The 15,347-nt window shown below is 37.8% G+C and overlaps 2 protein-coding genes across 2 annotated transcripts; one reads left to right on the forward strand and one right to left on the reverse strand.

Moving 5' to 3' along the window:
• Positions 1–5,545: 5,545 nt before the first annotated feature.
• CPR2 (cuticular protein 2) lies at positions 5,546–6,839 on the reverse strand. Its single transcript, XM_033333853.2, has 2 exons — positions 6,798–6,839; positions 5,546–6,433 (listed from the first exon to the last, which is right to left on the reverse strand). The coding sequence occupies exons 1-2, from the start codon at positions 6,807–6,809 to the stop codon at positions 5,654–5,656; spliced, it is 792 nt and encodes a 263-aa protein (XP_033189744.1). The 5' UTR covers positions 6,810–6,839; the 3' UTR covers positions 5,546–5,653.
• Positions 6,840–12,677: 5,838 nt separating this feature from the next.
• Positions 12,678–14,458, forward strand: CPR1 (cuticular protein 1). Its single transcript, XM_033333854.2, has 2 exons — positions 12,678–12,785; positions 13,744–14,458. The coding sequence occupies exons 1-2, from the start codon at positions 12,774–12,776 to the stop codon at positions 14,395–14,397; spliced, it is 666 nt and encodes a 221-aa protein (XP_033189745.1). The 5' UTR covers positions 12,678–12,773; the 3' UTR covers positions 14,398–14,458.
• The last annotated feature ends 889 nt before the right edge of the window (positions 14,459–15,347 follow it).

The raw sequence follows: 15,347 nt of genomic DNA on the forward strand, positions 1-15,347 counted from the left end.
AGCGAACAAGAGTTACGAAAAATAGGTTACCTCGAGAAAGAAAGTAGAAAGATCCAAAATGAGGGACACCCTGTATATGTTCACTTGTACGATGGTGTACGACCTTCAACTACGTGACACGTAACAGGCTAGACGAATTGTGTTATGTCTCGTTGCATTGCATTTTTATGGTATGTGATCTAGACGATTTATTTGCAGGCTTTACTTTTGAGGTTATTTCAACATGGATAAATGATATTTTGTAGCTTGTCAACTGATTTATGAATGGTTGAGAATGCTGAGAAGATTTGTTTCAGATGTAATATGATAATGCTAATATAATGATAATGCCGAGTTTAAAGTAGTAACGAGACTTTGATGGAAAGAAAATTGGAGGTTATGTAACGGGTAATTAAGTATGCTTGTCAGATATAGCTATATATATTTCTTGCTTGTTTCAAATTCGCAAGATTATTTCCTCTATATATATGTGTTAAGATATTAATTTGACTAGCTATTTCAATGATAAATAAACATTAATGCATCTAAATTAACAATTATATCGTTGATCTATATGGATATATTATAGATTCTGCTAATTTAATATGTATAGAGAATATGAATAAGTAAGTGGAATGCATGTAGAGTAACGCAGCATCTCTGCAAGTAGTATCGTCGTGTATATGTCAGACGCGTGCGGCATACGATATGTTTGAATCGATGTATCATACATATATGTATCTATTACCAAATTCGTGTATTAGAAACCCTGTATCTGTGAAATATGATGAAAATAATAGTAAAAAACTGCAATTGTATTAAACGCACGATAGTCTGACAAAATAATGACTAATACTACTGCAGCTACGTCTAGTTATACGTATTGAATTATTCGTATTAATACTTGTAGGAGAAAGGAAATTTTATTTCTGCCTGCAACAATATATCATTAAATTTGACATATGATCTTTCCCGTGAAAATACGATTATTATATGAATAGATACAATTATTAAAAAGAGATTATCGTATAAGTTCCAATTACATATTATAATAAAAATAATAAAAACGAAATAATAAAAACGACGAAGACAATTGGAAAATTCATAAAAATAACAGATACATGGCTTTCGTATATGAACGATAAAACTTTACAATTTCAACATCCAATTGTTAGTGACAATTTTAATTATCTGTAAAAAGCGATGGTTACTGGATATTTACACCCAATTAACGTGTACGCACGAACGTTTCAGATCTCATTAAAATTCTTATGTAATATTACGCAATATCCATATTATGCGTTTTCACTTTAAAATTGTATCACTTTCCTGAAATAACGAGTCTCGATTGTGTTCTCGTACAAGGCAACGATCATTTTGACTGACTTGGTCTTAATGATAACGTAACAGGTTAAGAACGCATGAAATGAAAGGTAAATAAGGAGGCTCTAGATTCGAGAAAGAAAGAAAGTGTTTTTTATACGCAGCTGCGTAATATCTATAGCAGACACCTGTATCTTAAAATGAGCTAATTACCGAATGAAGATATATGTTTCGAATGATTTATTTCCTATTATTGTTGTTTTTGGAAAAATTTAATTTTCCTTCTGTTTTAGTACAATTTAAGGTAATATAAATCACGTAAAATGTATATAATTTATACATTTATTTTTGATTTTTCGATCTACTTAATCATTTTTAATCTAAATCAATTAATAAGTATTGAAAGCCTCGAGTTGACTAAAATATTATTGACAATCATAATGAGTGATCGTAATTAAATAAATTTACGAGCTTTGAAACTACAGTAATTTATTACGTAGCAAAATATGTAAGAGAAAACACGCACCTGTTAAACTCTGCATTTATCATGTAAACAGTTAACTTACTATACCTATGCTAAAACCATACATTTAACCAGTAATATCAAATGTTATTTATCGGTTGTCGAAAAATAAAATTACGAAGTACTGGCAAGAATCAAAATGATAAGACAACAAAGAATGAGATCGTAAAGTATTGTGGAAACAGGTATATAAAACGAGAACAGAGATGGAAGAATAAAAATCATAAAATACTGCCCAAGGATAAAATCATCGAATATTAATAAACAATAAATTTATAAAAATGAGCCGAGGATAAAATCGTTCGATGTTTACGAATAATAAAGTGAAATATAGGCGAAAGGAAAAGTGATTCGATATTGATGAATAAAATTGTGATACACGAACGAAGGATAAAACGATGAAAAGTTAATGGAAAAGAACAGTTTATGTAAAATATTACCAAAGAATGGAACGCGATAAAAATGAGAAAATCACGAGGATCAGGGATAATGAGAGCAGACAGCCCTTGGCCGAGTACAATAGGGCTCAGGCAGTCTCGATCGTGTCGAATCGGTTACATACCTGTTCGTACTGTCCAACTTTCACCGAATAAGCCAGGGCTGCAGCCGCGGCCGTCAAAGTACCGCGCCCAATGTCACGACGTGGTCCCTCGTAATCGCGCCCCGTATTACGTGTCTTGCTACACAAGAAACCGGTTCACTTTTGCCGGACCGGTTACTCAAAGAATTCGACCAAATGGACAATGGATGGCCCGCGGGCGAAACCCGAATCCGTATCCTTTTATCGATTTTTCAATTAAACCGTGAAATTACGTTATTAATATTTCTTACTTCATATTCATTCATAATATCGTATTTGAAGATTTTGTCTCGTAATATCCAGAGTGGTACGTGCGAGTATTTGCACATTTGTAGAGACTTTTCACGAATGTAATATTGTACGAAACATATTGTAACATTTTGAAGTTTCACCAACACTAGGAATTAGATTATCATGATGACGTATTGATATTGTTTCGAGCAAATCGACCGAAGAGAACTTCTCACTGCAACTGGGGATCCTCGATGACTGAATGAACGCGTAATTCCGTTTGTGAGAATCGTTTGATGTTGCTGCCAGTTTCGCAATGAAAGATGTGGCCTGTCGTTTGAGCGAAATTTAAACGCTTAATTTCCGAAAGTTCAAGGATAACATTAAGGTTCCGCGAGAACGATATATAATAAGATCACCGGTTCCTCGGTGGTTTTTATTCCCGTGAACGTTTGACGATCAAGGTTCGGTAATGAATAATGGAAGACTAAAGAGGCTGACAGTTACGTTATAATCGTTTGAACGGAGAAGGATATTATGAATTTTAAACCGAGTTTTATTAATTATCGCTCCTTAACACTCCGATCTATTCTGAATATTAATTTGCTATTTCTAAAACAGAAGCTAAAAAATGCAACTAAATGAATTGCGACTGTGAGGAGGTACGGTTGAAAATTTTTCTGAGAATATTTTTAAATAATCATAAATTACCATTACGATCAAATCAACATCGCAATTAAGATCGAAATTCCCAACGAATTTTCGCAATAAATAACAAATCTCTACAAATAATTCTATGTATATTTATGCTTTCCTGGAATCCGAATTCTACCGAATTCAGCGATTGTTTCAGCGCAATTCTTTCGATAGATTTATTCGTAGATAGATTTGTTTTGTAAAACGAATGTGAAAGCACGCGGTCCCGATACCTCATTGCGAGCAATCAATCGCCGATTGATAATCGAGTCACGTAAACGGTAGAAGCAACTGCAGGTGCTATCGTGACTGGGATATGCCTTTCTTCTATGGATTAAAAGGTTACAAGGCGTTTCTGCGGGCACGACAATGAAAAATAGATGCGACTATTACAAAAACCTGTGTCTCGTCGTTCTAATGTATTTTTCATTATTACGCAATAATTTAACCATTAGAAGCAATTAAACTACGTAATCGGTATCTCATTTAGTCAGCCGTACGCATAAATCGTCATATAGAACTATAATCACGTAACGCATTCAATTGCGAAACGATTTGTTACAGTCCATACTAACAAGCATATTAAACATTTGCTTTATGAGTTACCGCTAGCGTGACAATATTATTTTTTCGTAGAACTCGTAGGGTTATAACGAAGCAAATTAATGAAAAACATTTTATTAATTATCTCTTAAATTACTTCTCAATATATATATATTCATATATATATATATATATATATATATTCATATATATATATATATATATTGATATATTGATATTCAGAAAAATTTTGTTAATTTTAAATCTCTATAAAACAGTCGCGGTTTTCTCTTTCTCCATTCTCAAATAATTTTTCCCTTCTCATTGTATACCTATAATACCAGCGTAGAATGTTTTCGAAAGGTTCGAGAACTCATTCGTCGCGCGTTCATCGCCGAAAAACTTTATCATTCTGGTTCACTTTTTATTACGCAATCATTTAAATCGAGGCCGGGAATTCAGACGCCTTTCTCCCTGGTAATGGATTCGCCTCGTGTGATCCAGATGAATTTCGTATACGTACACGAACTATCGGTTTTTCGTTATCGCGTAATTCTTCCCAGAAATAATTCAAAATTTACTTCTTCTTCCGAACTTCGCAATTTCGCGTTAATATTTCACGCTGTTCCCAAAAAATTAATGCAGCAGACTTTTATATCGCTTGAAAGATTAAGAGATCAACGCTCTGCTCTGCTGCGGTGAAAGATCAAGAAGGAGGTAGTATGAAAGCAATTGTCAAAATAGAACACGTGTCGTGGCTTCAGCTAGTTTTCTCTGAACCAGTTTTCGCCACACCAGGATGGGCGTGGATCCTTCGCGAACGAGATCTGCAGAACAAAAGTAGACAGTGCGTAGAAATTTGACGGTATTACGCGGTTTGTCTGACGTTCGCGAAACAGCACGAAAGTAGAGAAAGTGGGTCAGTCCTGGCGACCACCAGAAATAGCTCGATGATCGAGCAACGCGAAATTGAAACGCTACCCTGTACTCAAGGTTACGCGATCGCGTTACTCTTCATTCCATGGAGCACGCGTCTACTACTCTTCCATACAGAATAAACAGGATTCTACCGAAGGATACTAATCTAACTCTTTCTTGGTATCCTCGTCGTTGCGTTACTCCATGTCGATGATAAAATATATACGTATGGATATGCATACACATACGTAAAAACGTGTGTTAAATGATTAATTATCAAATTTCTAGTTGTTAAACGTCTAGTGACTCGGATTAGAGAAATCATAGATATCTTCAATTATACGAGTCCCCATTATTTGTCTTCCGACAGGTGGGAGTTCGAACAAACGGAATGCTACTGTAACGCGAAGTCAGTTGAGTAATAGGATATTCGACAAGACACAGCAGAGGACCGGATGAAAGAAGAAGATGAAAGAATTAGAAAGTTCTAAAATATAACGAATTACGCTACGATATTGTTTTACGTAACAATGAACAACGTTATAATACTACCGTATATTATACTATACTACACTAACCATATACTGTAATTTTGTCAGACTAAAGTATATCGAGTAATACACATTAACCGAAATAGTAAAGTAATTAACAAATAATATAGGAAGCAAGAAGAGAATGTAAACCTAGATAAATATAGGAAAGAAGAGAGGGGCGAAAAGAAGAGGGTGAGACAGAAATGCAAAAGACCAGAATACACTTGTAACGAGTTTAATCGGTCACAAACAAATCTGCTAAAAAAATAAATAAAAAAGGTTCAGCCTGAGTCGACGAGTTATCGTGGGCAAGACGCGACATGACGCTTAGAGGTAGTGGGATGCGTAGGTGAGGGCGGGTGCGGCTGCGATCTTGGCGAAGGGTGCTGGGTGCGCGGCGTATGCGATGGGTGCTGGGTGCGCAGAGTACGCGATGTGTGCTGGTTGAGCGGAGTATGCGATGGGGGCGGCGTGTGCGACGGCGACTGGAGCTGCATGAGCAACGGCCACTGGAGCGGCGACTTTGGCAACTGGGGCGGCGTAGGCGAGAGGAGCATGAGCGACTGGAGCAGATGCAGCGTAGGTCAAGGGAGCAGCGTGTGCGACTGCTACTGGAGCAGCGTGTGCGACTGCTACTGGAGCAGCGGGTGCGACGGCCACTGGAGCAGCATGAGCTACTGGAGCTGCGGCGACGGCTTTGACGGCGACTGCAGCGGCTTCTTTGCGGACTACAGCGTTGAATCCGTTGACTGGATCGGCGGTGTAGTCGACGGTGCGTTTGGTTCCGTCAGCTTCGATCAGGGAGTAGCTACCCTGGACAACGTCTCCGTCGCGGGTTTCCTGTTGGCTCTTGGCGTCACCGGTCAGGCTGTCGTGCACGTCGTAGGCGTAGCTGTATTGAGGGTGGGGGTCGAAGTCGGCGTCGACGGTCTTGGCTACCACGGCCTTAGCCACGGGGGCGGCTACCACCGCCTTGGCTACAGGCGCAGCCGCATAAGCCAGAGGCGCGGAGTATGCCAGAGGCGCAGCTGGCGCGTAGGTCAGAGGTGCTGCCTCTCGCAGGATTCCAGCGTTAGCGGCGGCCACGAAGGCGGCGAAGACGATGAACTGCAAGAACAAATATGCCGATTAGATTGGGGATTTATGGCAGTAGATGTTTGTGGATGACTTTTGGCTAAACAGATGGATAGTAATATTAATTGATATTTGAAGAGGAAATATAGGGATTAAAGAAGATTTACTTCCAGTAGTACAAGTTTGTAATTCTGATATGATAGAGATCTTTCGAAGTAGATGTTCGTAATTGGTTCCTTGTTGAAAGGATATTTGATATTTGGATTAAGTTTGAGCAAATGCGACGATTAGATTGATTTCGTTATTAGTAGCAATAGTTTGTAATTGACCGATATCGTGGTATGTGGTGTGAGTTGTATTTATAACTCATATAGGGATATGTCGATCTTTTACAAACCTTGAAGGCCATTGTTGAGAAGATTTGGTTGGTTTGGATCGACTGAGCGACTGATGATGCCAAACGTTATTTCGGACTGCTTTATATACCTACCAACGATCGGCTCGCTACCATTATACTCCCCACCAAATTGTTCAGGTTTTGCCGGACTTTCAAAGTTTGGTAGCAGATCGCATCAGACTTACCGCACTTGAACTTGGCCCGTACATGGGAGGAGCGCGAGTAAGGCACCATATGTTCACCCTCGATCATATTCTTTTTCATCTTGTTGTACATCGTCTAGAAGTGAAAGAGCATTGGTATACCGGTTGCCAATGACCGATATCACCGGTAATGAAACTAACTTGTTCCACGATCAAATTTCTGTATCTCGTGTAACTTCTTAATATATTTGTTTCACGAATGCTCTCTTGCATATTTTTTGACAAATTTTGCTTGCTTCATAGAGATACCGAATTAACGTTGGCAAACATTCGTAATAATTTTTTGTTTTCATTTTGCGACGATTTTTCTGAAAGAAAAAGATCTCTTTACGCGTTATGTAATATCGTAAGTGGCCTTTGCAGTGAATAATCGGGGTCAGCTTTCCCGAATATCGTTGCGATACATTTTAAATTTATCGTGAAATATTTAACGTACGTCACGGATATTTAACATTTTAACTAGTTTCATTTCCATATGCGGTCGATAAATTCATTTGAAAAGACTACGTCTAATTAAAAGATTACACTAATTAAAATTCCTTTTTTAAATATATTTCATTCGATCCTCGATCCATTTTGTTCTTTCTCTATCGCATATATAACTTTTTTATACTATATTAATTTTTAATTACGTTAAAATTCTACGATGCAATTTCAGCTGCGTGCAACTAACGTGACTTATATTTCGACATTTATTTCGCATTCTTGTATATTCTCTCGTTTCCTCCGTTTTGTAACCGACTGTGCGAAATTCCGCCTTTAGGAGACCTTGCCTGGTTCAACGATCTCTTTCAGAACATTTTTTGAATATAAATTCGCAGGAATACGCGAACAATCAGGCCAACGTTACCTGGTAACTCGACGATTTAATCAACGTCTCTGTTTCGATTTCTAGTTAGGGGCGCAACTTGGTGCATTATCGCGTGAAAGAATTCCACGTGTCATAAAGCCATCCGTAGAAGCAAGCAGCTAATTCTGCTCCGCCTTCCTCCACCTACTTATTCGAGCTTCGAAACTTCTACGGAGACTGAAATCGCGCTACTTGATCGTTCCAATCTAAATACCATTTCAATTTTTTCTTAGACTGCAGATTTTTGTACATTTATTACAAACATAAGGATGCAAGAATGCACGGAATGCATCATGCAAAAGTGTATAAAATATTCAAAGTAAATTGCTCGTTACAATATTTAACAGGCAGTTAAATAAATCGATGCAAAATTTGCTAGACAAAATACGCGTACGAATAAAATTGAATATACCGAAGAAAGAGAAAGAAATCTCGATCTACGTAACGTTCCAATGAGAGTTAGAATTTTCCGAATTAAATGATCAACGCCACTTATAACGATCGAGCTACCAGTCTGATCATTTCTACTTCAATTTCGCGTCTTTTCGTCGCCTTCGTAAAAATATGAAATTACACGAGCAAAACCGCACGTAACGAAGCTCCGACCATCGTTAACATCGCGAAGAACGCTGCGTATTTCCGACGATCCGGCGACGCTCGTTGAAATTCAACGGTATCGGCCGCAAATCGATTTTCTAAATTTCTCCAAATTTCCATCGGCAATTTCGTATCGGGGTAAATGGGACCGTGAAAAAGCGAAAGAGAGAAGACGAACGCGCAGGACGAAAGAAGAAGGAAGAGTACGAAATTCGGTTGGGTACCAGCTGGTCGCGAAACTTTCCAGCGATATACGTGTCAAGTTGACTGGTTGGATCCCGATCTACCTCGATCGTTGCGTCACATCTAACGTTACCGGGTGAACAGAAGTGGAGCACTTTCATAAAGAAAAAATAGGCGGGCCGAGGCAAATCGCGAAGACCATTTCGATCGATCGAATTGCCCCGGGCCATCCGAACCAACCGATCCCAGTCCTCATCCATAGTCGAAACCTCCGCCTTCGGCGGCTCTTGGCAAAAGTCTAGTCCGAAACGTCTAGCGTCGTGCACTTTACGTGAAATCAATGTCACAACTCGAATTTAGGTCTTCCGCACTTGTCGCTCACTGTGGCCACTGGAATTTTAATGCCTCCACTGTTTCTGCTTTTTTCGCGCCGAATTATTCATTCGCCTTGCTAATTGCGCGAATACCGGCAAATATCTGGCACGAAGTTAGGCTGTTGCGTTGTAACGTTGATTTATTGAGCTTTCTCACAGCAATAACGAATATGTATACATCTTGGAATTGCATTTCTTAAAGTTGGAAATTATTTTTGGGGATATCGAGGTGAAAGGTCGGATATACCGGCCTCTTTTCGCGCTAAGAATGAATATTCTTTGATATTCTTAATAGCGGCGAGTTTCTTCTTTCGAAGTGGAAAATAATTGTTTGGAATGTCGTATTTAATTGTACTGGTCTTAATGGTTCTAGGCAAGCTTGTAAGTTAGAAATAGGTTTTATATATCCGCAAACGTATGTATCGGATGGACGGTGAAATAAATAAATATAATATATATATTCTTTTTAAAACATAGATGAATATTTTAATCTTCCTTGTTTTAAAATAGCCAACTATTCTTTGGAAATTGTCTGGTCTTTTTAAGACAACGATGAATATTTCGGTATTCTTGATAGTACTGCGCCCAAGTTGGAAGTGTTAGAATCTTGCAGAGGAAAGAAAATTCATCTTTTACATTTCTAAGTGAGATTTACTCGTTTTCTTTTTTTAGTTGGTTCATTGTCGTAATCTAAACATTGTCTAAAATCTGTCGTCGGTCTTCTAAACAAGGAATTATCTTTTGAAACAACGAGAATATTGCAGCTTCCGCAACAAGGCTAAATCACAATTGCTAGATCCTTTCGTATTTTTCATAGCTCGCTTTTTATTGCTCGCTTTTTCCGATAAAAAATAATTTTCTGTCTCAGCTGTTGAACCAGCTGATTCCTCTAAACACCGATGAACGTTTTAATTCCCTTATTCCTATAAAACGAAAAAGAACTACTATCCTTTGCAGGCTTGTCGTCTATGTGAAACACAGTATTCCGATTAAGACGTATCCTGAATTGTCTTTTGCGGCGTAGGTCTTTGCACGTCTAGACGAAAAAAGAAATGGACATAAGGAGACGAAAGGCGCTGCTGCCAGTTTAGCTATCGAAAGAAGATCGACAAAAACAGTATCGCTCTAATAAGTTGACATAGTAAAAATTTCCCTGTATACCCATTAATCGTGCAAAATCCGATCAGTCTTACGTCATCGGTTTCTTACGTCACCGGTGCGCAACCTCGTCCTCTTCTTATTTTTTCATACCATGAAAAAACCAGTTGATTCCGCCAATTATGGAAGAACTCAAGGTTGTAGGATACAATTCTTTCGCACCACTGACCTATAGTAAATCAAACGTTAAATAATTCGTCCATTTTAATTACTTATTTATTGTCCCCGCGGAACCTGCATTTTCGCTGTTTCCACGATATGAAACTCGAGAAATATCTTCGAATTGAGACGACTCCCACACGCGTTAACAATAAAACTATTCCAATGAATTTATCATGATATTTTATTTTATTGACAGAATATTTCTAACTGTACGGTGTATGCCGTTAACGTTATTGTTTCGTAAGATGCCTCATGAGTTACGATCCTTCGTGTCTATCGTATGTTACACATGTGCAGGTGTAGTAATGGATTAATTAGAAAGTACAGTAATTATAATATATTTTGGAGGAATTTGAACGTAGATGAACGAGACGGATGGATAATGATAAACGTTGGATAAACGGATAGCAATAAAAATGGAACACAAACGCTTCGAGCGTTGCTTTTGTAGTTGAAGATCATAAACGTTGCAGCTTGAATATCGAGTTGTTTTTGACGACTTTTTTTCGTATTATATTTTCTTGTTTTGTATGTATTATATTTTGGTCCAAGTAGAAATCTATTGGAAATATTTTAATTTGAAGATACGCGAAGGAAATTGAAGTTTGAAAAGGATGGTATTAAAAGGAAAGGAATAAATTTCGCATTAAATGTTTCTATAGACATCTAGATGAATTTAATTGTAATTTAACTTTGTAATCGATTCGCGTAATCGCATACTTTTAAGGAGTACTGACACCTGAATGAATACATTATTTATCGTGATGGGGACATTGCATGCGAGATTCTTCGAATTCAATGGAAAAAATTAACTGTTATTACGGCAAGTATGAACGGTAATTCAAAGTGCACTTTTACCTCGTCACTGTCACTTTCTTCAATACGGTACTATACGATGTATCGATAGCACGTAAGATCCACGAAATATCTCCATTTTGTACAAAATCGTGATATTTATAGATTTTAAAATAAATAAAAAAGAATGGAATAAAATATTAATAAAGTTCCGAAAAAGAGAGAGAGAGAGAGAGAAAGAATTTTTACACTTGTACATACTATATGATTAATTAATTGAACAATTTTTTAATTTGCGAACATCGGTATAATTAAGTCCGAAATCGTGCGTGCCATTTTAATTTTAAATGACACACATTGATATCAGGTACACGGTTCTATATAGTTGCGATTGATGTTAGTTAAACAGCCCATCGATTATTTACTCCTCCATAAAGTCTCTGCACTTCGATTAAACAAATATAAATATAAATATAAAATAAAATCGTTATTCACGATGTCAAGATTTATTTTAATGATATACATATACCAAGTACAAAAAAATTATACAAGGGATACGTATAATTTTATATCGTAATTTATATCAAATGTAAGATAATTCCACACACGTAAACATCATATTTTCTAAACGTCGAAACGTTAGAAAATACTTTTGCAATTTACAAATGTATATATGTTATATCAAACATCACACTTCTTCTATCTTTTATATCATAAAATATGAACGCTTAAACACTCAAAGAGTGAACTCGCGTGTTATATTAAATGTAAAGAAAAAAGAAACGTCGAAACGTTAGAAAATACTTTTGCAATTTACAAATATATATATGTTATATCAAACATCAAACTTCTTCTATCTTTTATATCATAAAATATGAACGTTTAAGCACTCAAAGAGTTAACTCGCGTGTTATATTAAATGTAAAAAAAGAAGAAACGTCGAAACGTTAGAAAATACTTTTGCAATTTACAAATATATATATGTTATATCAAACATCAAACTTCTTCTATCTTTTATATCATAAAATATGAACGTTTAAACACTCAAAGAGTTAACTCGCGTGTTATATTAAATGTAAAGAAAAAAGAAACGTCGAAACGTTAGAAAATACTTTTGCAATTTACAAATATATATATGTTATATCAAACATCAAACTTCTTCTATCTTTTATATCATAAAATATGAACGTTTAAACACTCAAAGAGTCAACTCGCGTGTTATATTAAATATAAAGAAAAAAGAAACGTTACGAACATAGAAATATAGCATAAGAATAAATTACGTGTTTTAAGAATAATCGACAATGCAGAAAAAGTACAGGGAAGGAAACTGATAGCGTGTTTCCCTCAAAGAGAAGCCCAAGGAAGGATTAAGTAACTCGTGGCAAGGACGTGGCCTAGTCGACGGAGACGGTGTTCACGATGGTCCAACGGCTATCGTTGTTGATCGAATTGTTCGTGTTGGGCGTGGTCCGATTTCTTGCTCAATTTTGCGGCCGCAAATCGGGTGGCCGTCGAAGGTACCGTCACCCAGTTACGTCAGCGTGCCCGTGGGTCCTGGTCGCGCGGTATAAAAGCCGAAAACCACCCGTCTGTGGTATCATTCGCATCACAGACAGACAGATCAAGAGATCTTCCAATCAAGCGAGCTACAATGGCCTTCAAGGTATTACGAACTCAGGAATAATCGTAACTTGATCAAAGGGCGCTTTTCGTTTATCGAGTATACTTCAATAACTAAATTTCGTATATTTATTTCATACTTAAATTCAGACTTTCCTTTCAACGAACGATATAGAGTATTTTTACTTTTGTTTATATTTTTCATCTTCGCGTTTAAATTTGCCTTTCTATTAACGAACTATATATATATATAGTTATAGTATATATATATATATATTTGGCCTTTCGTTTTTCGTTCTGTTAAATGAGTAAAAGTGTTCTTAGTCTTATCCAGTGCATTTTTAACTAACACTTTTTATTCTGCGCTCGGTTGAAAGTGGAACGCACGTCTCCATTCCTAATTTCGATAACCCTCCGCGTACAGAATACTCGGTAACGCGTCGCTTTCATCAGTCGTCCGAGAATCTGAAAAGCTAAAGAACATCTTCTTTAATCTATCCAAAACGATTTCTATGATCTGTAATTAAAACTATTTATTTATACAATCCAAATTAGTAACGAAACGCAAGAAATTTATTTACTAATCTATTCGCTCTGCTAATTTCGTGACAGCAGCTAACGCCAGCCAACTGCAGCTAACCTAATATTTCCTCGATAGAAAACGACCTATGAAAAATTTCTATCTAATCGTCATACCTGTTTTTACAATTCGTCCAAATACCAAATATCCTTTCAGCAAGAAACCGATTACAAACATCTACTTCGATAGATCTCTATCTAATCGTATCTCATCATGTAGACAAACTACCGCAGTCCAACCAAACACCTCTTCGACGAAAAGCCAATTGCAAACTTGTACTACCAGTAGAAAATCCTATTTAATCCTTATATTTGTTCTCCAAATATCAATTCGTATTAATATGTAGCTCTTTAACGTAAAGATATCTACAAACATCTACTGCTAAGACTCTGCAATTTGATCGCCATATTTGCTCTTGCAGTTCATCGTCTTCGCTGCCTTCGTTGCCGCCGCTAACGCTGGAATCCTGCGAGAGCCTCTGACCTACGCACCAGCGGCGCCACTGGCTTACTCCGCACCTCTGGCCTATGCGGCTGCGCCTGTAGCTAAGGCGGTGGTGGCCGCCCCTGTGGCTAAGGCCGTTGTTGCCAAGACCGTTGACGCCGACTTCGACCCCCACCCCCAATACAGCTACGCCTATGACGTGCACGACAGCCTGACCGGTGACGCCAAGAGCCAACAGGAAACCCGCGACGGAGACGTTGTCCAGGGTAGCTACTCCCTGATCGAAGCTGACGGAACCAGACGCACCGTCGACTACGTTGCTGACCCAGTCAACGGTTTCAACGCTGTAGTCCGCAAAGAAGCTGCCGCCGCCCCTATCGTCGCTGCTGCCCCAGTAGCTAAAATTGCTGCCGCTCCAGTTGCCAAAATCGCCGCTGCTCCAGTCGCCTACGCCGCTCCCGTTGCCAAGATCGCCGCCGCTCCAGTCGCCTACGCCGCTCCAGTCGCCAAATTAGCCGCCGCTCCAGTCGCATACGCCGCCCCCGCTCCAGTCGCCTACGCCGCTCCCGTTGCCAAATACGCCGCTGCTCCTCTCGCATACGCCGCCCCCGCTCATGCTTTCATCCACTGAATCCGATCTATTGTTTAGGAATTATGTTTGTCGAATAAATACGGTTTTTTTTTAGCAAGTATACGAAACGTACTGTACTCTGTTACCTTTTTACTTTACTACCCATATCTTTAAACATATTTTTAAGTTTGTCTTTGAATTTGGTGTTTTTTTCTCTTTTGTGCATCGTTTAGGTGTGCAAAAAGGTAAATATATACGTACGTTGTATAGTGGATATTTCTTGGTGATCCTGCACAATGGAAAGAATGGAAAATCATGTTTGCTAATTTTGTTAAATGCATTTGACTGTCGTTGGTATATAATTATTATTCGATTCGAATATATTCGATGGTTGGCTAAAATTCCTTTTTGATAAAAATGTTAAAAAATAGAAATTCCATGTGCCCCAAAAAGATGTTCGGCTTAGTCTTTTAAAAATGATACGCTCGTTTCATAGCTCTTTGTTTAAACTTATTTTTAATTTACGACACCGAGGAAATTTGAACGAGGATATCGCAAACTTGCAAATTTATTTGCTTGTCGCGCTTGTAAAATAAACATAAATGCATATTGGAAATATAAAAGGATACGAACGTATTAAAGTTCGTAAAAGATAGAGTTCGTAGAGTTCGATTGCGTCATGCCAAAGTATTACAGAAGATAGGATAGTATTGGAAAGGTATGTGATTAATAAAAAAAATCTCGTGCTCGTATTTTCAATCGCTATCGTTCATTAAGGTGGCTGGCTTTCATTAAAAATTCACGGACAGACATCGGTCTCCGACACTTTCTCTGCCAGTGCCAATGTTGCTGATTACACAATACAACCACGCCTCATACGCATCGTTCGTGTGTAATGCACGTAATGTGAGCCATTGCGTTAATCGGGAACTCCAGGCAAACCAGATTCATGCAATGGTGCAAACCTTGATCCACTTACGATCCGACATATGTATGTACTCCCTTTCGTG

Source organism: Bombus vancouverensis, chromosome 4 (assembly GCF_051014615.1).
Source record: "Bombus vancouverensis nearcticus chromosome 4, iyBomVanc1_principal, whole genome shotgun sequence".
Lineage (NCBI taxonomy): Eukaryota > Metazoa > Arthropoda > Insecta > Hymenoptera > Apidae > Bombus > Bombus vancouverensis.